The 26,293-nt window shown below is 39.4% G+C and overlaps 1 protein-coding gene across 7 annotated transcripts in view; it reads left to right on the forward strand.

The window, feature by feature from the left end:
* LDB2 (LIM domain binding 2) overlaps window positions 1–26,293 on the forward strand; it is a 434,337-nt gene that overhangs the window by 161,825 nt on the left and 246,219 nt on the right. For 6 of the 7 annotated variants that reach the window (XM_067530319.1, XM_067530321.1, XM_067530320.1 and 3 more), the window contains exon 1: window positions 24,233–24,649. In XM_067530319.1, coding sequence (XP_067386420.1) covers window positions 24,518–24,649 — 132 coding nt within the window. In that variant the 5' untranslated portion in view covers window positions 24,233–24,517. Of the gene's footprint in view, window positions 1–24,232; window positions 24,650–26,293 lie in introns of those variants that run through there. The other variant, XM_067530323.1, reaches the window with a different exon arrangement.

Here is a 26,293-nt window from a genome sequence, read left to right on the forward strand (position 1 = left end):
GCAGCAACTTGTGATGTAGCAGTATAATGACACATGAGGCCAATGCAACTAAATACCTCCTTTTCATTATGTTGTGTGATGTATATGTTACTTCTTGGATGTCAGTGCAACTAATAATAATTTAGAGATATAAAAATAAAATCAATGATCACTGCTCCTTGGCTAAGCAAGTAGTACCAGACTACTCTAGCCACCTAGATAAGCAGTCTTGTGTGGTCTATAGAAGAAAACAACATAAAAAATAGCCAAACATATGCTCTTTGTGCACACAAGTTCCTAGACAGCACATGTGAATTGAGAAGTCTTCGCCCATTCCATAGCTGTTCAGTTCACAACATCCTTTAGTTATCTTACAGGTAGTAAATAGATGCATGACGAAAACAAGTGAACCAGTTTGAATAAAATAGGAAGCCCCCTAATCGTTCAACCTGAACTCAAATCAAACACAACATGAAAATTATTTGAGATTGAAAAAAAATGTAGTTAACACTCTATCCTTTATCACTTGACATTATTTTGAATTTTGACATGTCCCTATGCTTCCATCTGGGACCAGAAGTGAACTAGGAGAAATCTTGTGAGAAAAAGGAATGGTTGTTCTGTCATGATTTCCAGCCCATGGATTAGAGCTGAGAGAACAAATTAGTAATTTTATACATATATTTTTTCTTGTTCTTGAATTATCTTTAAACAGCTTGCAAACTTCACAAATTAATTCAATGTTCAAAATTACCTGATGAATAATATTTTGGTCCATAGAGCTCAAACTAGTCATAGGCAAACAGTGGCTATTAGAAATTGAAGAGGTTTTGTTTTGACCAGACACAGTTCACATTGTAGTGTTCCTGTTTTCTATTTGGAGGACTGTAACTGTTAGTCAGTTTACTGAAATTTGCTTTCACTGAGTATTACCCAATATTCTCTTGCAATTTGCTGTATCTGTGAACACTTCTGCTAGTGCACATGTTGCTATAACATTTTGGACAGTGAAAATGATGGAGCATGAATACAGCTGAGTAAAATTCAAAATGTTTGAGTGAATATTAACAAACACTTCCTCCTCCCACCCCCCTCTCCCCAGGTATGTGCTTAGCTCTAGTTTGGATAAACTTGCAATGAAACTGATCTCAAACAGAACCTTTTGAGTCTTTTGAGATTTTCACAGACAATAAAGTACACTTTATATTCACAACCATGTCAGTGCACAATATCTATATATTCATGTTCTAGCAATCTATATATTTCCCAAATGGAACGTTCTGAAGTAGGTATGTCCTAAAACTATCCAACAAATATAAAAGCAATATTACAAAATAGCCATAAATTAAAAGAAGTCAAGATAGATACCAGATAAATTCTTGATTGATCATGAAGAGTACAGCAATAAAAGGTGCCCTCGGCTATGTACTTGCAACTACTGTTGACTTTGATGAGAGCTGTATAGTTTGTGTCTACATAAGAGTAGAATTAACCTTGATCCTACAGGAGAATAAAATCACATTCTGTCTTAATTTAGGCATTGTAGCCAGAAAAATTAATGTCTGAAATTTAACCATTGTATCTGGGCTAATAGGTGTGCATAAAAATATCATATCCAGATAATCCTTCTCTTGCAGTTGTCTGGAGTGTGTTTGTTTTACTAGTAGAAGGTACTACCCGCAGTGGATAGTAGAGTATAATAGCTTCCATTCAAGAGTCAACATTTGCCACATGTTACCACAAAGTAGAAACAGAGATGACATAGTATTTCTCTATATTTAAAATAGGGGAAAATAGGGATAACTCATACTTCTGTTTGGTAACCAACAAATATATTTTTAATGGCACTGCTGTATATATAAGTATGAGGAAACATTTAATTCTGATAACATAATGAATGTAAGATGTAGCTTTGCAATGTAATCATTCCCTTTATTCTCAATATTTTATGTACATACACAACAGCAGATCACATGACACTTTTTTATAGAATTACATTCTGAAAGTTCCAGTAGATTCCTAGTGAAAAGTATAAACTACAGTACAACACGCCAATTTGTACTGATATATACACATGTAAACAAACTATTACAGGTCTAATTGATATGCCTAATTTGGTGGCATACTTCTGAGCATTAAGGAGAATTCAGGTTAATTTTCTCACAGCCTCTATTTTAATCTCTGTCCCAGTTTTCTAAAGCCCATCTCTACTCATGTAAATGTAACATGATCTGAGCTGCATGGGATAATCTTGATGGGAGAATAGTTTGTATCATTTTAAATGAATGAGATGCTTTATGTGACATTCTTGTTTAAATGGCATGAAAAGCTGAAGTTAAGTGCTGTGTAAATGAGGGCAGAATAGAGCCCTTTGTGTCTCATTTTCAAACTGTGCTAGGATCAGCTGGAAGCTATAACCACAGAAATCCCTTGAGGCTGCATCTCCAAGTCTCACCCTTACTATGCTGTTCCCTGATCACAATGGAAATCCGCTCAGTTGAGATTGAATCTCAGTGAAGTCTCACCAATACTTTCTAAATTTGAAACATCTCTTTATGGAACCCCTTGACATATATGATGGTTTTCTGATTGTATTTCTGCTGAGACACCACAGAGTCTAGTTTTATATGTGCACTAAAGCAGTGGTTCTCAACCTTCCCAGACTACTGAACTCCTTTCAGGAGTCTGATTTGTCTTGTGTACCCCAAGTTTCACCTCACTTAAAAATTACTTGCCTACAAAAATCAGACATAACAATACAAAAGTGTCACAGCACACGATTACTGAAAAATCGCTTACTTTCTCATTTTACCGTGTAATTATAAAATAAATCAACTGGAATAAAAATATTGTACTTACATTTCAGTGTATAGTTATAGAGCAGTATAAACACGTCATTGTCTGTATAAAATTTTAGTTTGTACTGACTTCACTAGTGCTTTTTATGTAGCCTGTTATAAAACTAGGCTAATATCTAGATGAGTTGATGTATCCCCTGAAAGACCTTTGCATACTTCCAGGGGTACATGTACCCCTGGTTTAGAACAACTATGCTAGAGTATTTAAGAAGAGACAGGATCATCTAGAAATAAGACTAGTGAATAGTTAGCTGGAAGTCCAGAGTTAGAGTATATTCCCAGCTCAGTCACTGATTCACCGTGTGACCACAGACTAATCATGACCTCTTTCTGCCTCACTTTACTCATCTATAAAATGGGTAAAGTTTGTAAACATTCTCATGTTGTGAGATCGCAAGTGCAAGGCACTATACAGCACAAAACCAAAATACTACTATTGTTTATATAGGAGCATCTTAACTCAGAATTTATTCTTGTACCAAACAAAAACAATTTTTTTGCAAGCAGCATGCAAAGAGAGAGACTCATACAAAGTTTTTTTTTTTAATTGGAAGCAGTAACCAACAGCAGTACTAGTCTTCACTGTGTAATCTGCACAATAAAATGTAAATAAGAGGTCAGGCTCTCCTATGGCCATGTGACCCTCTCAGCAGGAAAAGGTGGGGGGGGGAACTGAGGGAGGCAAAGGATATTCATGAGCTGGGAACTTCTGCAGCAGAAATAGCTTTCCTGCATAGTCAATGGTGCATAGCATTCTGTTTAAAAACCCTTATTAAATTAAGAGGAGCTCTCTGCAGACACCAGGCTTTGCTGCTGTGTTTGTACTTCCATAATGTTGTTGAGAATACTGGAGTTTAATATCAACATGAAGGTTTAGAAAAATGCATAACATTCAGATACATGATTACAGAAGGAGTAGAGATATGGAACATGAAAACTTGATATGTCTCACCTGAGGAACTATCAATTCTTCGGTTTCTCTTTGTTCATTTTATAAAAAAGGCTCATATGCATTCTTTTGTCACCACAAGAAGACAGATGGATTGGCAGTCAGGCACTCCTTAGTATGTTAATTACGTAGGCTTTCCTGATGGTAAAAATCAGTAGGCTTCCTTGACTTTTCATTCCCGCTCCCTCCCTCTGATCAGAATACGAGTCCATCTCACCTACTGAAGCAGCATTACCAGTCTGTGTATTAATATAACGTATTTGTTCATTCATAAACATATATTCATTTAATCACTGCTGTACTCACCATAGTCCTGAATGTCTCTGACTGGATTTTGTGCCGTTTAAGCAACGTTTTTGCTTTGCAGAAATCCTGGGACATAACAAACTCTATTTATTTAATACCTAATGTGGTACAGTGTCTTCCATCCCAAATACCAACTCTTACACAACTTTGAGATGGCCATTCATTCTTTCCCTGGAGAAGTTCAGGGAAAAGGTCCAGTGCCCCTCTAATTCACAAATGAAATGAGTTTGTTGGCTTGAATAGTATTTCTCCTTGCAACCCCCCACACATTTCAGTGCATTCCATTAGTCATTGTTCAAATGAGGCTGCTCTCTGACCCCAGGGGGAGGGAACTTGGAGTTTAAATGCATTTGCTCATCAGTACATAGAGGGACATTGTTCTTCAGTTTTTGCATGTCCTGTTTTCAGGAGGGGAAAACTTAGTTTCCAGTACCACAATGTTTCAGTTCTTGGGCAAACTGTATGTTTGAGGCAGCTAATTTAAATAAATGGCTTTCACATTTAAGCAATTAAACCTATAATTAGCACTATTTGACTGAACTAATCAGCTAATATCCTAACACACTTCTTTTTTTTTTTTTTACAGAGATTTTGAAAGGGAGAGAATAAATGTTTTAGTGGAATTGCAAGTAATGCAGTATAAAAATATAATGTATTTTAATTTCCATGAATCAAAGCAGCAACAACAAGAAGAAAAAACTCATATTCAGACCAATATTTTCCTTTCAGCTTTGCGGGGAATGTGAAATTATGCATGCTCACTTCCTCTGAATTAAAAGGAAAAGTCTGCAATAACCAAAAGTATAAAATCTTTTTAAAGTTAGATGGTCAGCTTTTACCACTACTGTGTTTTTAAAAATACCCCAAAGCCCTTTGATAGAATCTGTTAGCTCACTGTATTTTGAAATGTGGACACACATCTAATCCAGTGGTGGTAGAGCTGACTGAGTCATACCCCAAGAGATTCCTATCTTACTGGCTGAATTTTAGCCTCTCTGCCTAAGATAGAAATTTATTAGGAGAAAATTATTTTGGTGTCCTCTAATAACATTCCTGATAAAAATCTTGTTCTGAGAGACGTTTAACAAGATACATTTGTTGGCTGTTTTTGTTCCTTAGGCTCGTCTTTTAATTTTAGCTCTGTTGTTTTACTGCTGTATATTTACATTTAGAGCCAGACATGATCTATACGTGTTCCTATGGGATTTGGGGGGAGGGGAGTGGGGAAAGGGAGAGGGGATAGGAGGATAAAATTTAAGAGGCAGCCTCATTTTTCTGCAGTTAAAATCTAGAGGAAAAAATCCTCATCACATTTTGTGTCAAAAGCTGGAATTGGTCAATTATCTCTTCGTGCCACATTGAAATCTATGTTCATATGAGTGCCTCAAAACACAAATGTGTAATTTTATTAGATTTTGATACATCTGTTCATCAACTCTGAAATCAGTAGATTTTACAGTTCTACACAGGAAACTTGGGAATAACACCATGTTGGTATTCTATAATTTTGTTTCTAAAACTATATTCAATTTGTTTTATGTAATAGACAATGTAACCCAGCCTGGAAGCCCTCAGGTCATTCCGATCTCTTGAGGGCCCATACTAGCACACACCTGTCCCTTTACAGAAATCTCTGGGGAAGAGGACTCACAACTTACTTCCCTTTGACCAAGTGCCCAAGCAGGTTTCCTACTCCTAATTCCACCTCCCTTAAGGCTGGGAGTCAAGTCCTTTTTTTCCAAGGCTCCCAACTATTTTTTCCACAGGATCCCTGCCTTATTCAGTGCCCTGGATGAAGGGAGTCAAAGAAAGAATCACATTTTTAAACTGATGGAAGCTGCTTTCTGTCACAGCCCCAAACTTGTTTGTTACAGAATGTGGAAGGTGTGTGGTGAATGAGGGAGAGGACTGGAGGAAAAAAGAAGATGGAACTGTGGTGAAAGTAGTTCACTGAGATGTGGGAGACCTGGAACTGGGTTCTCTCTCAGTCTCTGCTGCACATATCCTATATGATGTTTCCCAAAAAGCTAAAATTTGTGTAGGTGACTACTAACTGTGGGTCCTCATTTTCTGGATGCCCAACTTCAGACACCTGGGGCCTGATTTTCAGGAAGAGTTGAGCATTCTCACTGCAGCTGAAATCAAGGGGAGCTGCAGATGCTCAACATCTCTGAAAAATCAGGCCTTAGGCATTTCAAATTGGGCACCCAATCAATGAGGCTCACGAAATTGGTGGAAACATGCAAATTTTAGCCTTAATCTCCCTGAGCCTCAGTTTCCCTATCTGCAAAATGGGGATAATTACACTCTGGTACCTCAGTGGAAACTTGTAAGGGTTTGTTTGTGTGGCCTGGATGCTATGTTGATGAGTTCACTAGAAGTAACCTACAAGGAAACTGGTAATTCTGCAGGGTGTGTTTGATGTGCAGTGAATAAGGCATAACAAAGCTAGTAAGTCTCAAAAATTGGCTGAGAGATTCCCAATTATGGATGTCTCCTCCTGAGCACCTGCTTTTACCTCCAGTCATCAGTGGGAGAGTGGGGGAGGCACTCATGCACTCTTAGCCACCTCTACTTGGTGAGACTCCTGGGGGGATTACTTTAAAATTCTAAACCATAGAGACCCTAGGAATCTTTCAGAACTAAATCATATAGACTCTGCCTTAGACCATATAGCTCTCACCCTCTTCAGAGAGGTATGGCTAGAATAGTGCTATATATACAGTCACTTAAGCAAAATCTCTGGGACCACGTTCTGATTGGAGACCATGCTCTAGATGGGATCTTTATAGTTGGGGAGTATGTTATGTGGAAGGCAGAGGGAAAATTGAATGATCATCTTTTATTGTAATGACTATCTTTTATTGTAGTTTTGTATGTAATAATATACATATAATATCAAATATTGGTTGTACTGATTATGTATATATTCCAACAAACATACTTTGGTAACTATTAAGATTACTTAGGCGAAAGATCTCCCAATGCAATCTCTTAAAAGCCAGGAAACATCTAATTAAAATAGATTTCTTTAACATAACTAATTCCCACATATTACATTAACCTATCATTCTGTCAGAGTCCAATCCTCCGAATTACTGTTTAAAAATCTGACTGGTTCAGAAAAAATTATGCTTGGGACATAATTTCTACTTAGTGTCCTGTTTGGCCCAGAAGTTCAAAATTCTACTTTAAAGAAATGATATTTTCAAAATCTTATTGTTGTTGTTCCTACTCATTATTTCTACTGCAGAGCTGAAAATCCATAACAGCTGTATTTTGGGGTGGATCTGTTGTATAGCATGGTTTAATTTTGATTATTACATTTCAGTACTGTCAGCATGTTTCAGTATATTTCATTGCACTGTATCCACACAAATAAAAACAGACTGAAAATACGCAATTCTGAAGCATTGCTGGGAAAATTGTATAATAAGTAACCTTAATTCTGGTGTTTTGTAACTTTTTTTTTTTTTGAATGTATGGTTTTTTATGCAGTAGAAACTCAGAGTTACGAACAACTCTGAAATGTTTGTAACTCTGAACAAAGCTGTATGGTTGTTCTTTGAAAAGTTTACAACTGAACATTGACTTAATACAACCTTGAAACTTTATTATGCAGAAGAAAAATCCTGCTTTTAACCATCTTAATTTAAATGAAATAAGCACAGAAACAGATTCCTTACTGTCAAATCTTTTATTACACTTTTCCTTTATTTTTAAAGTAGTTTAAATTTAACACAGTACTGTATTGTATTTGCTGCAATTTTTTTTTTTTTTTTGGTTTCTCCTGTTGCCTGATTGCGTACTTCCGATTCCAAATGAGGTGTGTGTTTGACTGGTCAGTTTGTAACTCTGGTATTCATAAATCTGAGGTTCTACTGTATGTAACATAGTTTATAATTATATGTTAAAGGCCTATGCCAATATCTGCAAAATGGGAGCCTAAAGTTAGGCTCCTAAATCCATATTTAGGCATCTAACTGACCTGATTTTCAAATTTGCTATGTACTCAGTAGCTTCCACTGAAGTTGATCAGGCACTATACATTTCACTCGCAAGGGGATAAACTTAATAATATTGTTATGAGCTGGGTGAAACCTCATTATGGGTTGAATTATAACCCACTGAGACTGATCGGTGTGAATGCATCCTTAAGTTAACGTCTGGCCATCCAACATCTAGACAGATGAAAGGAAACACTGTTGTGCAAAAAGAAGCACTCTGGACTGTTTCAAGGGGAAAAGGCAGTATGCCACAGAAACTAAATTAATAACTATCTTAAGCCTATGTACACACACACACTCACACACACGCGCGCCCAAACACACCAGGAAACGTTCTGTAGTTATATAGCTACCAGTCCTGATCGTGGCTTGAGGTCGTAGCTTGGGTCCGTTGCTGGAGTTCGTGGCTCGTGGCAGCTTCCTGGCCAGGGAAGCTGGGCATGAGGAGAGCGAGGTCTTTGTTGGGCGCGCACTGACACTCTTCTTTGATGGTGTGCAGAACGTTACTCCTCCCCCCCCCAAGCCTTGCAATCTCACCCAGTCTTTTATAGGTTTTTGACTTCGGTGCAAACTTATGAGTTTGGCTGTGTCGCGTCACTCCTCTGTGACTGTTGATTGCCGGACAATAGCAGACATGACTTTCAGCTCATTCTTGGTGTCTTGATTAAGTTTTTCTTTTGTTTTCTGGGGTGGATTCTTCTTTTGCTTTTTAGGGATGTGTTTGCACTCTTCAGCCGTTAGGGTGGACTCCACACTTCATCAGGACAAGCTGGCAGTTTGGGTCTGATTCACATGTACATTCACACCTTGTTCAAATAAGGTTACCTATTCATCTAAAAGTTTAGAAAGAGTTTTGTACAAGATGGCATACATTTGGTCAAAATGAGGTTTTACATTTACAATATGGAGTATGGTTGAGAGGAGTTCAAATGTTACAGACAGAATTGTGAGATGGTGATTATACATTCTGGGTATGAAGGGTGGGAAACAACTTTAATAATAATACCATATAGAGGTTGACACAAATAAGGGTATGAATGAACAAAGCTATGAATGAATCTACAGGGTTACAATTTTATTCCTACAACACTGCAGTCAGTCAGTCAATGGTGTTTGACAATAGCAGAAGAGAAGAGTCCAATGCATGAGTGGCAGACCTTCCCATAGTGGTTACAGGTCCACTCGTCAGATGGAGGTTGGAGTACACTCTGCTTCTGGCTCACCTGTGGACTTGGCTCTCAGATGGCTCTCCGCGATGACTGCACCAACCTTAACTGGGCTTCTCCAGGCTAAGCGGTTGTGGGCAGGGTTCTCTCGTTTGTCAGTGGGAATGCTGAATTTCTTGAGACTTTGCTTGACCTTGTCGCTGTATCGGAGCTTTGGCCTTCTTCTGCATCACAGGTAGTTCTTGAGCTGGCCTTTGGCAGCTGATCTTGAGGCATATGCTCCACGTGTTCCAGCCAGCGAAGCCTGTGAGTCCAGCGTAGTTTGCATAGACTGTAGGCCGGTTATTTCCAGGATCTTGTTAGTGATGTTGATACTGGACACTTTGTGATCAATGTGGATACCAGTGAGACACGGTACGCTCGATTTGCAGATCAATAAGGTTTAATGTGCAAGGTTTTCTATAAATATGCTAGTTAAATACAAAGCCTAAAATTAACTACAATGTATCATACTCACTAAGCCTAGAGAGCTAAGCAGTTACTCAGAAGGCTGTGTACAGGAATGGCTTTCTTCAGGAGCCCCGCCAGGGAGTAAGTGGATCCTCTGGTCTGACCGGCAGCACCTCCCGCGGAGTCAGGTGTTTATGGCGCACGCCCCTTTGTCTAAGTAGTGACTTCTTATACCCTTCCATAAACAGCTTTCACCTAATTACCTCTCTACTCATTATCATATATGCTAATTACCTACATTGGGTTTTCACCCTTAACTACATTCCATTCTCACCATAATTGGGGTCGTCAAAACAACATCTGGTGATAGGAGGGGTGGTGTAAAAGAATGCCCCTTGGCAATGAAACTGTGTGCCCCCAGAAGTTCAAGGATAACTTGTTGTTCCCGTCACCGTTATCTATGTGCAGCTGCAAGCTACACATGTTGTGTATTTTGTCTTATGCACTGTGGTATGCAGAAACTGAGACATCTACAAGGTTACTCAGTAGTGCTATTCATCTCTGCCAACTGGAAGATGTCATGCTACACGGATCAGAATAGCCAAGCAAGCAACGGAAGCTATGCTAGGCCTGTAGGACAGTGGTCAAGCAACTCAAATTGTACTGGGCCTCCAACAAGTGATCTGTTGGTCCAAGTGACTCCCAGGATTTTTCTGAAACAGCAAAGGTGGAAGCTGTTCAATGTCTGCTCCTGCTTGGACTACATGACCCAGCTTTCACACCTGTAAAGGAAGGTACAGAGGACAAAAGCCTAATAAATAGACACTTTTGTGTTCAGGTTAGCAGCTTGTTGTTCCAGACATGTGAGGTAAGTTTTGCCAAAGGTGACAGAGGTGTTGCTGATTCTCACATCAAGTTCTCTATTGAGGCTAAGTGAGCTGGTTAAAGTTGAGCCAAGATAACAGAAGTGATCCATGTTGTCCAGAGCTTCATTATTGAGGTAGATTTTAGGTGGGATGTGGGTGCTCTGACATAACTGTTTTCTTGATACTAATTACCATGCTGAACTTAATTCATGCATCAGAGAACTTATTCATCATCATCTGCAATTCATCAGGTGAGTTAGAAACAAATGCAGCGTCATCTGCGAAGAGCAGATCCTGAATAGTGAGCTGGGTAGCATGCCTTTTGCTCTGAAATCATCCTTGATTCAGTTAGTATGTGACACAGGGCTTTGTATATTTCTTGTACATAAACAAGATTGCATCACAGAAAATGCCAGGCTCCATCAATTTCTACTTTCAACTGGAACATTCTAGGGCCCGGAACTCTGACTAGCCATTCAGATTGACAAGGAGTAACAATATAATGGGGCCAACATTTTTAAAAATGGGCGCTTAAATTCCTAAATCTATATTTAGACACGTATATAAGAGGATTGATTTTCAAAGGTGCTTAGTTTTTAGAGCTGAATAAAAAAAATACAGGCTGTTGTCTGTAGGACCCCTGTCTCATTTGCTGTAGAAGTTGGGAAAATAAAAGTACTAACTGAGTTTCTGAATTGTAAAAAGGAACAAAATGTGTGAATTTTAGATATTAATGCATGTAAAATGGCAACAGCATATACAGTATGTCTGAGTTCACACAGCACGGCAGCTGTTCTTCTGGTTATTAGCTAATAAAGATCCTAGCAAACAAAAACTGCACTGTAAGGTCTTCCCTTTTTGGTTTCATATAACATTTTGACCCCTGCACCCTAAGTAAATCCAAACCATTCAGTATGACCATAGAAGCCACCCTCTGCAGACATTTGCCCTGCAGTGGATTGGAGACAGCTGATGGAGATGGAATCATACAAAATTGATATTGGGAGCTAAATTTGTCTCCATATCCCCCAGATTGCTTAGCTTACAAATGTAATGGTATTGTGACCTGAGCCATTGGCATGTAAACTGGGGATGACTTGCAACAGTCAGCATAAAAATGCTTTAGGCCACTGAGTTGTTATAGCTTTTTAAAGATATCCATTATAATGTGTTTTTATTGATTTGATGCTGAAATTACCATTGGAGTTTGGTATTCACTGTAAACCCCAGTTTTCAGCAAGGACAAGGAAACCTGAAGTTGGAGTGTGGATTCTGATAATCATTCAAAACTTTGGATGCTTGTTTGAAACTCATTTGAACTTTTGGAATTTGAGTCTGCAGATCAGTGCTGGAAATTTCTTGAAAGCAGGCTTTTTTTGTGGGATTTCTGCAACTTCCAATTCTGGTCCAAGGCAGAGGTCAAAAGTTTAAAATTTGTGTTTGAACATTTCAGAACCTGGGCAGGGGTGGAGCTTGGTTCAAGATCTGTTCCAAAAATGGGGGAAAGTACAAGGATGGGGATGGCTTTTATTTTATCTCAATTAATTTACCCAGCCTTATTCAGTAGGAGTGCAATTTCATATCCTATTTGACTGAAACGTGGTGTTCCAATTGCTAGAGTAAATATGTATTTGAATAAAAAATGGCTTAAATCTAGATGGTCAGATTTTAATCCCAGTTTCCCTAGAATTCTCTCACTTTAACAAACTTATTCCAGACTTAAATATGCATATTTTGCATCAAAATTTGGCCCAAAAGCATTTATATAGTCTGAATGCTAGGTACGAATAGGGACTTGAATGGTTATCTCATTACAAGAAATAATTGTTACTGTTCACACATTCTCAGCTTCTAATCAACGGGTGTGAATAGGGCTCATCTACCCTAACTGAATTGACTTTGTTAGCGCTTGCCCTCCCCATTGTTATGTTTCTTACCCTTGGATGTATGTGTATATATATATATACACTTCCTATCTGTGATTTCCACTTCATGCATCTAATGAAGTGGGTTACAGTCCACGAAAGCTCATGCCCGCAGAAATCTGTTAGTCTTTAAGGTGCTATAGGACTCTCATTGTTTTTTCATTTATATAGTGATGCTTTAATATAAAATAGCACTAAAATGTCCTACAGTTCTTTTCTCTCTTCCCGCCTCTCCCAAAATAAATAAATACCTCCCCTCCCCAAAAAGCATGAAGCCTTTCTCACCTTCTGAATTGATTTAAATGTCATATCCCCATCACTTATTTCAGGTCTCTCCTAACCCTCTGGTTTCCAACGGGCTTCCTCTTACCTTTGCTGATCTCTCACAAAATCCTTGGCAGAGTATCAGCAGATCTGATAGTTTCTTCTGGGCTGGTTGCCATTGCCATATTTTATATACTTCAGGGTTTCCATGGGGTTGCAGATGCATAATGCGTTATTGGACTGTTATGACCAAACAAGGCTTGAGCATTGCAGCTTACCCAGCATTTTGCCAGACCTCCTGAGATCCTCTCATGGGCTCGGGAGGGTGTGGGAAGAGATCAGCAAAGGTTTGTGGGATTTTGTGGCGGTGTGGGAGTGGGGAGAGAGTGCTGGAAGCAGAAAAGACTTTGGGTGGGGAAAAGAACACAGGGTACCAGGGGAGGGATTAATAATGACATTAGAAATATCTAAAATAGAAAGGGAGAAGAATGCACTTGATCCAGTTCAGGATGTGATGTAACAGGTAAGGAACAGATTACAGTGGAGAAAGGGGAAGAAAGGTGAGGGATGGATAGAGCGGAGGAAAAGGAGAAGGCTATAGCTGGACTGGGAGAAAGATAGGGTAAAGAGGCTGTAGAGAGGGTTGACGGGAGAAGGAGACTTCAAATTGGATAAAGTGAGATAAACATCTTTGCTTGAAGAGGTTTAGCTGAACTGGACTATACCTCAAACCTTTTGTGAACAGTCCATCCCTAATTACAAAGCCATTACTATGTGAAATTGTGATGGGAAAGCAGTGTATTACACGTCTCAGTGAGTCCATTACTATGCTTATATGATGCTGCTATGATATGAACAGGGAAAATTATTTTAGTACAGTATATCTATTGAGGTTCCTTGATGATGTTGACAATGAGTGATGTTACATTATGTGTGATATACATTCCCAATCCCACACAAAAAACTTCATTAACTTAGATTTAAGGTTGCTAGACTGCACAACTGTAAAAAACTAAGGACTAGCTAGTTAAGTCTCTCAGCACCTTATCTATGTTCCATATATTAGTCCCCCTTCTCAATCTCAGTTAACCTCCCTTTGACCACCTACAGACGATATCTCAATGAACACACTCATGGGAAGAGTGGCTGTGCGGGAGGGGTGGAGCAGAGGGACAGGGAATGCAAGTGGAAGTGCTGGGGAAGGAGGAAGTCTTCGTTATCCACCTCCAAGCTATCCAAGGCAAAGTGGGACCTCTTAGCCTTCCGCAGCAGATGTTCATGTCTGCGGGACCTGCTGATGGCCTTTCCTCTAGGGGACCAGAGGAATTTCACTAGAGGGAGAACTGGCTATATTGCAGAACTCTTAGCTCTGCCCCTGAGGGAGTGCCAACAGTACTGCCAACCTCAAACATTCAGAGATCATGAGTCAGGCTCCTCTCCTCCCCCTCCCAAATCATGAGATTTTAAAGAAAAAGTGGATTCTTTATTTTTTGCCTTCAGGCTTTTGAGCCTTTTGAGTGCACGTAGGTCACATTTTCAAGCTTTTCTTTAGAACTAGGAGAGCTAGAAATGTTTTTTTAAAATGAAAGCTGTGTCTAATATAATCACGTGACTCTCTGAGCTGGGGCTTTAAGGAAAAACATCAAATAGTGCAAGACTCATGATAAAACTGCATCAGCTGACAACTGCCTTCCGTTCGTCTTGCCTCTTGTTAATAATAAAGGCTGGAACATAGTGAGAAGGAGGGGATGGGGCTGGGGAAATTTCCAAATATCTCCGGAGCAGAAGTATGAGTTATGGGTGTCTGACAGCTTGGGGTTCCCCCGACTTCCTGCCATTGGAATGTTTTTTGTTAATGGGGGCTAGTGCAGGGTGATAATGGCAGGTAGAATTGTTATAGGAATTGGTATCTTCCATACAAGCTACCTGCTGTAACTTTGGAAAAGCAGTTCCATACGTTTTCCTGCTGTGTCTCAATTAGATTAGTATGAATAAGAGAATAATTGTATGTTTTAATTTTAATAGTTCAAAAGTAGCCACAATTTTAGATTTTGTCAGGGTGTGTAGGGGGTTTGGAGTATGTGGGGACCAGATTTAGCTGGAGGAAACAGCCAATAAATAGAATAAAAAATAAAAGGTTGTTCTAGGCCAGATTTTTACAAGGGAACATTTAAAAAAGTTTCTTATGTACAATTTAGTGAATATGGAGACTAAATGTGGGATTAAAAAAAACCAAACAAAAACACTTAAGTGACTTTGATTTTAAATGGGACGTGTGTTCCTGAGTCACTTTGAAATCTTATCCTAAATTCACTTAATCAAAGTGTGAAATGGGAGGATTTTGGTCCTGCTTTAAGGGCAAGTCTCAATACAACTCTAACTGTGGATATACCAATACCTCCTCTGTTCTAGCCCCTGTATAATATATATTAATATAGCATACATTTATATAATGATGTATAAATATGTATAAAAAAAGAAAAACACCATAAACTATAGGGAAAAAAATGAAGGTTGTACTGAAGTGTGAAGAAAATACTTAAGAACGCAAGAATGGCCATATTGGGTCAGACCAATGTTTATCCTGTTAATGTAAAGTTGCATTCTGTCTTTTTTTTTTTTAAATGCACTTTGTAACTGGTTTAAGATCTGTCCCTCATTTCTCCCCCAAAACATTTCCCTATCCCCCAAACCTTTCAAGGTTTAAATTTAAAACTACAGAATCAATCACAGTCTGGATTAAAACTGCAGAACTGTAACTCAGCCCTAGAATTAATGTATTGCTTTGCATTTGTTCCTTTATCAGATGGTCTCAGAACAGTCGGAAGAGTTGCGTTGCAGTTTCTAGTTAAGCTACAGAAAGACTGCTACGGGTCCTGTGGCAGCTTTGACTGCTTCTTTGCTTTTGTAAATTAATACAAAGGCCTTAATGTTAATTAATTGATTGCCTTTTTGTTGTTGTTGTTTCCTCTGCCATTCTCTTTTTATTGGATTCATATCTCCAGTCTGGTTTAGTATGATCCACGTGTTGCAATTTTGACGATACTTATCAGGACCTTTGCTCTGGAGAAGATGTGACTGAGGCACTAGTCTAACTGGGCACACTATTACTTTGGAGAAGGTGTAATAGAGACACTGCGTTGTTGGGATAGAGGTAATGGGAGCGTCATTTCCTAGTTTAAGCAAAATATATACAGAATAAAATATGCAGGATAGAGAAAATCAGGCTTTATTAGCTATATATTCTGCTTTGAGTCTCTTTTGCTGTGTAAAACAGCATCCAAGAAAAGAAGAGCTACATAGGCAGCCTTCTGCCCTGACAAGATGGAACATATCACTCCTGCAACATAGTCCGACTCAGCTAGGCTTTTCGCTTTTGATCTCAGTGCCATCTCAGCAGCTGTACAAGAACTTGCCAGCACCAATGCAATCTAGCTCATACAATAAGCTTTCATCTACTGATATGTTGAAAGTTGAGTGCTGGGTGAGGCCTTTAACAGGTAAATTGGTACTGGGGAGGGGAGGTGGTGGTAGAATGAAAGTTCAGTATTCTTAGACAGGTGAACATTAGGCCAGAGTTTTCTCAAATGGATCCCTTCCCCCTGCATGCCTGTTACATTTCTGTTATAATCCACCCTATATTTGGAAAGGATGAGTTGGTGAAAGGATTGCCTAAAATGCGCCCATGAGTTAGGTTACATCTTTGATATAAGTGTGTAGAGTAAAGAGTTGATTTCTGCTGCGTGCTGGGGTAAGCTCAAAAAGTTTGTGGCTGAGCTGAGAGATTGCAAGGGCCACACGTTCTAGAAAGCTGCCCATTAAAGTTGAGTGACTGTGCCAAACTGCATTTTACTTCTGTGCCTGCTTTAACGTGTTCAGATTCCCCTTAAGGGAAAACTGATGTGCCAGAGTAAACTTGGACATCCCTGATCCTTGGTTCTGTGCTGATTTACCTGACTTCCACCTTTTGGCTGAAGGCTCAGTCTCTCAGACTATTCCTGTTTCCTTAGCCTCCTTCACCACCTCTCTGGCTTCTCTGGCCATCTGCCAACATTAAAAACAGCAAAACTTCCCTTCTTGTCTGCTGCTCAAGGCTGTTCACTTCCTCAGCCTCTAGGTGAGGTTACAAGAGGCCAGCGACTGAAATTCCCTCCTCTCTCTCTTTCCTGCCTGATTGCTCAGCATTCAAATCTCTCTGGATGCTTCACCTCAGGGGAGAAGCCAATGGTACTAAGCAAACTGAACAGCCAGAAAAGGGTGGAGGTGTCTCAGCTGGTTCAATAACACAAAGCAGCAACAACACCAGTAACATCAACCCAGACCCCTACTTCTTGTTCCTTGACCAGTCAAGCTCTCAGTTGGTGTCTGCGTGAGAGGCGGGGAAGGAGGGAAGCAGAGAGGTCTGTCTTGGGAAAATGTGATTTGGGGGACAGATAGAATTCCAGGCGAGGACAGAGGGGAAAGAAGGAGGAAAGAGACAGATGAGGATGCTGTGAAGAAAGGCGCAAAGAGAAAGCGAGACCATTGGAGTAGTTGGAAAAGATGGGGACAGCAGTAAGGTGGTGTGTGAGGGTAAGAGAGATGTCCCTTAGAAAATGAGGGAGGGAATCAATCCCTGAAGATGCTGCACTTTGCGAAACAGGCCTGATGGCTACCCTGAGAGTCAAAACGCAGCCAAAGCTGTTCATGCAAGCGGTACATAAATTAAACATTAGGCTTTTTTTATTGGTCCAATATAGGCAGGGGTGGCTCTGCAAAAAGGCAAATGTTCTGGGTAAAATTATGGCCCTATTGTAGTCCATTGGCAAAACTCCCATTGATTTCAAGGGGGCCAGCACATCACCCTGTTTACCTAATTCGCCACTCTCTTGCACCATGTGTATCCACTTACCTTGCCTAGTCATCTCCGACTTGATAGCTTTTTATATCCACTTTACACTCACATTGCCCAGGGGAAACACCAGGTAGAATCAGGCCCTCCTGAATATACTGCCTGCCCAGAGTTGAACAATATAGTGAGGTGGCGCCGTCTTTGTCAGATCACTGAGAACTGAACTAAGGTTTCCAGAGCTGAAAGCATAAAACTCCTTATCTTCAGCTAAAGAACCAGACTGTATCTGAGAGCTGTAATAGACTCATATTCTCAGTGTAACTGGCATGAGGGGGGACATGTAACACACACTGAAGAGTGGGTTACAACAGCTTCCTTAGAGAGAGGATAACTTAATCTATTGGCTATACCCTGGTATTTTTAGAGGACCCATCCTAGCTATCACTTATTCCACTTTATATGTTCCTATTTTTCATCCCCTGCCCTACCTGCAGTAGATTTCTGCAATGTACAATCTGTGTAAACCTGACAGTTTGCCTGCTCAGAAATCTGTAGGCTCACTGAAAGCTGTCTTCAGTTGATCATTCATCAGTTTGCATGGCAAAGTTTCAACCCCCTTTCTATTAGCAGCAAAAGCCTTGTATACACAGGGGAATTTAAAAAAATCTCACTGGTACTACCACTGGTTCTCAGGCATTTCTAGTGCAGACATGGCCCAACTAGGGCTAGGTTAAGGGATAGGCATGGACCTAGGGCCCCTTTCTTACAGTCACGTAATCTTGTCAGAATCTAATCTGAGAATATGTTTCTACCAGTTATGTGAAAAGCACCCTTGTAATGTGACCTGAACGTAACTGATACAGTTGTGTCTGCCTGAGTCTACAGAGAGCCTGAAACAATAACTCTGAGAGGTGTGAACTACTTCATTCTTTTTAATGAAATGTTAACTCTGAAACCTGTTCCTTCATGCAGGCCCCTGTTTATTTTCCCCTCTCTTTTACAAAAGAGTTTCTCCTACTCTTCTAATGGTGAGAGAACATAATGATTAATCATGGAAAAATCTCATTCATCCTACTAGAAATTAAAGTATATGCTAGATGAGCTAGGCAAACATTGTGTTACAATGTATTCAACAAATTTAGCTATTTTCTTGTTCATAAATGGTTTGTGAATGGTAGACTGCAATTTTTATGAATATATTCACTATATAAAATGATTTAACTTATGCAAACTACAGCTTCTGGATTGCATGTAAACTGTTTGCAAGCAGCTAATCTCCCCTATGTAACCTATCTATTTATAGCGCCCCCATCACTGTAGTAACTGATGGCAGTATTCAATATTGAAATCAATATTTGAGCTGATTGCCTAGCTACTACAGGTATTGTGGTATTGTCTCTTTTTCTTGATTGGATGTCTGAACCTTTATAGATTTCTTAGGTTATAAGCAAATTTCATTTAGCCATGAAACACACTTTATTTTCTGCTTGTATCAGTGTTTCCAGTAAGCTAATTTTGGGTCTGTAGCCAAGATTTATTTAATAAAATACTTTGCCTCCATTTCTTTTCTTGAGGGGAAGATTTTAAACTTTCATCTAAGCAAAAGAAAGTTGGAACAGGTCACTTTGGCTCAATCCTTCCTGTAAATTAATATTCACAAGAATTCTGTTTTCAGGTACCCCTAGTTACACTTTCTTCATTTGCGGTACATCTTTAGCTAAATGAGAACAGCTCTTATTCCTCCTTCCTTCCTAACCCTTACAAACCGCCTTAATTACCTCCTTATAAACTTTGTATACTAACATAAACTGACTTGTCTGCGGCATACAGTGCTTATATACACCTGTAATCAGACTTTATAATTGTATCACTTTTCTGTGTTACTACCAACCAGTTATTAAAAAATAAAAAATAGTGCAATCTGGAGAGCTACTGAGATTGTCAGCTCTTCAAGGCAGGGACAGTGTCCTGCTCTAATGTATTCAGACCTGTGCAGTGCTATATAATATGAATATTCATCATTTCAAAATTCTAGTTGTGGTATGGAAAATGTGGCTGTGTGTGGTGCAGAATAGCTCCTGTTCCAGTGCAGTCTATGCAGGAACATGCTCAGCAACATGCTCAGGGTAGAAACATAACTCCCCCAGGCTTCTAATAATAGCAACAACCAGAAGGCTGCAAAAGACCACGTGTGAGAGTACAAACGGCAAGGATGGATGAATGAACTGTTCCTTTTCACTCCTTCTTTCTCCCTGTTTTTGTCCTGAAGAAAATTCTCCGTTGGTGCTTCTTGACCAATGTATCAATCTTTATATTGGTAATAAATCTTGGGTACTTAGGACTTCACAGTTGTCACCACATTGCACACAAAAGGCTACTCTGAACATTATGGCAGCAGTGAGGAATGCAACTCAGACTCTCAAACTTCAAAAACACAGGTTCCTACTACTTGAACTAAAGGAAAAGATAGGGGCTATGACATAGTGGAGCCGTTCTGATTCTATCCAGCAGAGGGCAGTAGTGTACACACACACACACACACACACACACCAGCTTATTACTATTTACTTATTACTGTGGCTCCTCTGAATATTTGAAATCCATTTTATAGTTTATTTGTACACTTTCTCTAGCAAACATGAAAGGTGTCTTTGTCCCCTCTGGCCAACTCTTATCATTCTCATCTTCTGCACAATTCAGTTTTCTTTCGGGCCATGCCTATATCCCAGTAAATCAGTAAATCTCCCTATACCTCAGTATTATTTCCTTTTTTGCATTAATTTAACTTTCACTCTTCTGCTTTCACACTTAAGCATCAAATTGGTTGAGGTAAGTTAAACTTTTTTAGTATGTGGTAGTGGAAGCAAAGAAATCGCCTCAATTCTGGACACTTTGAAAGTGGATGAAGCTCTGCCCTGTCATGTGGAGACGCACGCACATACATTCACAGATAGACACACACAGATGTTCATCTCCAGGATTGGGGAAACTGCCTACTTTCTTCCTCTTGTTTGTCTACGCCCGCTCTCTGCTTCAAAAACCCATTTTCCAGACTAAGGGGTGTTTTCGTTTTCTGAAGTCTCAGTTCAGAGGTTAGTTCAGACCAGGTGCTTTCTAGCCTGCAGCTGAGTCTGCGTCTCACTCCCTTCCATAGGCACACACACACACAGCATGCCACTCACTGAGGGGAGAAAGGTGAGCCCGGGTCACGGGGAAGCCACGCATGTATTCTCCACTGTGCCCACCTAGCAGCCTGCCTGCCTGGCTCGCCTCGCCACAGACAGGTTTAGCCTAAAAACCCACAGTCCCCGAACATGCTCTTGAGGACTGCTTTGTTGGTGGGGAGGGGATGGTTGTTGGAGAGGGGCAGTTTTTTGCCCAAATTTTCCCTTTTCTTCTTCTCTATGCAAACTCGCCCAGAGAAAGGAATCGGCCTGGTTCCTCCCCAACACCCAGGACCAGATTGTTTTCCTTTGTAATTACACTGGGAGGAGAAGGTGTGAGTGCATAAGAGACAGTTATTCCCTAGTTTGTAATCAGTCCAGGAGGAAGTGCAGCTGAACTCCCCCTAGCTGTCAGTCATTTGCAGAACTGCATAACATTTAAAGAGACTAGCTCCCAGCAGTGCTACATACCTCTCCAAAAGTGACCGCCAGCCCCAGGAATTCTATTTTTAATTCATGTTGTGTTTTAGTATACTGTTTTAAGCATGATGTTAGGCAGGATGAGAATATGCAAGTGGCAAAGCAGTCAGAAGTTGTAGGTGGCAGGCAACCAGACTGGGATTTAATTGTAGATGGTGGATTTTAGGAATTTTAAAATCTGTCAATCAATCAGTGGGTGGTATTAAAAATTACACATTTCTCTCTATCATTTGAGCTCTGTGCATAAGCTCTCTCCCCACTAAGGATCCCAGTAAAGCAAAACATGATACTTATTCATCTTCCATATTTTTTTGCAGAAACAAGCAAAGTGTTTAAAATGATCATTTTGCTGCAAAATGCAATTTTGTGAAATGGTGAATTTTGGACTGGGCAACAAATCAAAACTGATAAATTTTGCCTAGTGTGTGAAGTTCAGTCTTTTAACCATGAAAAGTGGTGCACTCTGTAGGTGGAGCTGGCAATTTTTTGTTTTTTTTTAAACTCTGGATTTACTTTGCAAATAAAGTACAGCTCGATTTGGGAGAAACATCTGAGGGGCAGGTTAAAAATCCTACAGCTCAGAATCCTATGTTTTGGTCAATTTAATATGAAAATTGTGGGGAAACATGACAGAGTTTCAGTTACTTGAGAGTTTTGATTACATAGGGTTGTTAGACAGGTTTTCCTACACTAGGGAAAAATCAGTTGTGCATGTGAATGGTTGAAGAGCTAAAACTGTTATTTTTTCTGGACCTCTGTGTCACCCTGGTTTTTGGCTCTGGGTTGAGTTGTTGGGATTTGCTACAGTACAATATGGATAGCTAGAGAGGTAGTTAAAAACCCTGTATCTGGGTTATACAGTTACCACACTTACGGCTTGTCTACCTGGGTGCTACTTTGCACTAGAGGAACATATATTCTAGTGCACATTTGCATGTTGTGTGCTAACTGGTCTTGGTGCACACTAAAAATTTCCTAGTGTGAATTAACGTTGTACTGTTTGAATGGGGGCTACATCCATGTGCACTGTACATCTGCAGGGTCCACATGGGCCAATTAGCACACAACATGCTAGTGCACGCTACAATTTACATCGTACTAATGTGGACTAATGAACTGTGTAGACAAGCACTTAGCTGTGTACCTGTTGAATGTTATATGGTAATGTTACTGTGATTGTAACACACAATTGAATCAGACTTTGTTTGTATGACATCAGCGTGGTCCTTGCCAGTTGATCAGCATTTTCTGGAAATGATATCAGAGATACAAGCAGCAAGTATTAAAAGTGGGAGTAAAATACTCATTGTCTCCATATATTGTCTGCCAGTCCTTGTGCATGGTGACAGAAAGCTTATGGGAAGTCCATAAAAAAACTTAATAGGCAATATATTATCGAATGTCACAAAAGTGTATGGAAAAATTTCTGCTAAACATTATTCCTGGTGCATCCAAGATAATTCCTATCTCACCCCTCATTGACCAATGATGAACAGAATAATTTGAAACTTTAATAATTAATCCTGAAACTGAAGTTCACTAACAAACGTTGGCAAAGTATAGGTCGTGTCAAAATTGTAGTGAACCTAGGGCTAGTTGATATCATTGGGTGAAGATAAATATTTCCCATGGTTATAACATGAAACCATCCAAAATATGACTGCTTGTGCTTCAGATTCCCCATCTCTGAAATGGGGGATAATACTGCTTACTTGCCTTTGCAAAGCACTGTGAAATGTCTGGATGAAATGCAGTATAAAAATACTCATATTGTTGTTCATTTGTTCATATTAGTTAGCTAAATCCAATCCTGGTGTAACTCCACTGATTTGAATGAAATTACATCAGAGATTAATTCAGCCCTGCTTATTATAATTTTTACAAATTTTTTTGTGCTGTAAATCTGCCTGGTACTTTACAGAAATAAAAAAAGACACAGTCCCTGCCCCAAGAAGGTTTTTACAGGGGTTATAAAAACTTCCCTCCCTAGAAACTTTTAATTTCTCATGTAATAGATTCACCTATTTCAGTTTTCTAGATATTAAACAATTTTTAATCCCCACACACTACAGGTTCCAGAACTTTCATACGAGTTTAATAGTCAGATATATTTCACCCTTCACCTGTAAGAGGTGATTTTTCCCCCCAGTGGGCAGTTTTGGATTTCTTCCATTTATAATATACTGCAATTGGTGAAAGATTTATGTACTTAAACAGTCTTGGAAAATAAGAACTATTTTACTGTCTAATAGAGCTGGATCTATTATTTTAAAATAATCCATTAGATTATCTATAATTTATTGTTTAAGAGAATTTTCTACAGTTATTTTATATAGTCCCTGCCCCGTAAACTCTCCCCTCCCCCCAGTTCTTTGCTTTTTATATCTTTCTAGGAGGTTTATGTTATTAGCATTTGAGTATTCTCAGCTGCGTGAAGTGTATTATTGAGATTATTTCTCTGTGCAAATTCTCTGTCCACAATGATTTTAGTCTCTGATGAAAGAGTGAGCCAAGCCTCCCTTGCAATCCTTTAACTGTTGATCTGAAATGTAAAAACAAAAACAAGCAGAAGTGTAATAGGCTGTTGAAAGCACTGTAGATAAACACAAACACTTTGAACTGCCAGATCTCTACTGAAAGAAATAGTCTCCTAGAAGGGAATCACTGGCTCCAAAGGCATATGATTGTTGTGGCCTTTGTTTATGTGTTTTGTAGTCATCACATTTCTGAGATTGTACAAGTGTACTCTTCTGTGAGGGTGATTGGCTCAGGCAGCAGTTAAACCACCTATATGCTAACAAGCCTTTGCTGCCAGGTTCCTAAGGGGTCCTGGCTGGGAAAAATTAAAACCAAACCTTAGACCTCTGTCAGACTGAGAAGAAAATTATATTTTTGAACTAGTCTACAGTGTGGACAGGAAATGACCCCTTCATAAACTGCTTCTTTAAAAACAAGCAGTGTGCCTAAAGCTAACCAGTCTCTCTCTCTCTCTCTCTCTCTCTCTCTCTGGAGCTTGTGCTCTCTCTCTCTCGCTCTCTCTCTCTCTCTCATGCTCTCCCTCTCCCCCCCTTCTCTCTCTGTCTCCTGCTATAGAAGGGCTCCAACAGCAGTTTCCAGCCAGTGTGTTCTCTGTGTGTGTGTCTGTCTCTGTGTGTGTGGCTGTGTGTGTGCGTGCCTGCTGCTACTTTGTACTGTGAAGAACACACAGCCCATGTGCTCTGTATGGATGTTGATGATACTCTGTGTAGCTTGATTCTCTGCAAGCAGGCAAGATGTCCAGCACACCACATGACCCTTTCTATTCTTCTCCTTTTGGCCCATTCTATAGGAGACACTCACCATACATGGTGCAACCAGAGTACCGAATCTATGAAATGAACAAGAGGCTGCAGTCTCGTACAGAGGTAAGTCCCTCAGCCTTCTTTTACTGTGCATGGACTGTGATAGGTTTCAGCCTAGACTGAATTCCGTCTGAAGCGTCCCATTAGACAGTACAATATATCCAGGAATGAACACCCTAATTAATTCAGTACCTTAATTGGGTAATCCTCATTATATTTTCTTGCAGAGCAACTCTTTAAGTAGATACCAGTTTAGGCTGAAATCTGGAAATTACAGTACAGCACTTCAGGTTTGATGCCAATCTGAGGAAAATTTATTTTCCTTAGTGTGTTTGCTCAGGATCTGTCCTGTTGGCATTTACAGCTATAATATTGCAAGGTATTCCTTGATCAACTGCACTAAACTAATGCTTCTCCTTTTCAGAGTAGTGAGCCATGACCTGTATTTGTTTTTCAAAGTCTTAAATTAAATATGAAAGATAGCACCAAACAGAAGCAGAGTTTTAAAAAACTTATTCCAGAGCTGTCCTTAAAGAACACATGTGGGTAACAAACAGATACTGAAATATGTGCTTATATATAGAAACTGTTTAGAAAACAGTTGCCTTTAGCAAGACAAATGATCAGTTCATGACTTTATCATGTACTTGTCAGAATACCTAGAAATGTACTGTTTGTAATGCTTTAAATAGTCAGTTACTGCTTTGTGCATATTGAATTGTGCATGGAGATCAGCTACCTTAAAGAATATGCTAAATGAAAAGAAGTAGTAGAAATGCTTTTAATACTTTTTGATTTAAAAATCTAGGGCTGCCACTTGCAATCTAAATATTTAACGAAGCGACACTTTTGGTCTATTGGAGTGAAAAGTGTGGGGACTGGATCAGGCTGCATTTCTACCCATGTGTCTGTCTCTGTGCAACACACATGCTTCCTCCTGCAGTTTTTCCAAAGTAGTTTACAGTGAGTGGATGCACTAAAAACACTCTAGAAGTCTAAACCTTGTAGAATTAATAGCTTTCTGTAGAGTACAAGTGTCCGGTGACTTTGTGTCAGGAGCCTTAGTGAAGGATTTGGGTGGAATTTAAAATGGATATGCTTGTTGTACTATAATTCTTTAAGGGAACACGAGGTTAGCATAAAATACAACACACATGCCTGAATTGTCAGCTAAGCCATAGAGAATTCATGACGTTTAATATATATGATACAGCTAACAAGATGTGACCTGCTTTCTGATTGGTTAACTGCGAGAGAGTGACTGATTTCCTAGTGCTGCTATTTTCTAAACATACTATTGGTCTCTATATGTTAAATACAGTTGATAATTGCTGAAATTTAAAGAAGCTCATTGCTGCCATAGGCATGTTAACTATTCTCAGTTTTGCCTCAGGTTGTTAGCTGCTGGCAGTGACTGATACGTGGATGTGGAAGGCATTCTGTTTTGTTTGTGTTGTTGCAACTCTGTGACTTACATTCCTAAACAAATCAATGTAACAATTGTAGTATCTTACAAATAAGCAGCCAGGAGAAGTGCTATCAAATGATCACCATGGGATTATGATGTAGAAGTTATTTTGAAAAGCTATATATGTGACTGGCAATTCAACTGGCAATTTACTTCAGCGGTGTGTTTAATAATTTAAATATGATTTTTTTCTGATTAGACCTGAGTTACAAATCTTCCATTGCAGAAACTTTTTGGAG

This window comes from Emydura macquarii, unplaced genomic scaffold, assembly GCF_026122565.2.
Source record: "Emydura macquarii macquarii isolate MOO-44397 ecotype Brisbane River unplaced genomic scaffold, CSIRO-AGI_Emac_v2 contig_3062, whole genome shotgun sequence".
In the NCBI taxonomy this organism is placed as follows: domain Eukaryota; kingdom Metazoa; phylum Chordata; order Testudines; family Chelidae; genus Emydura; species Emydura macquarii.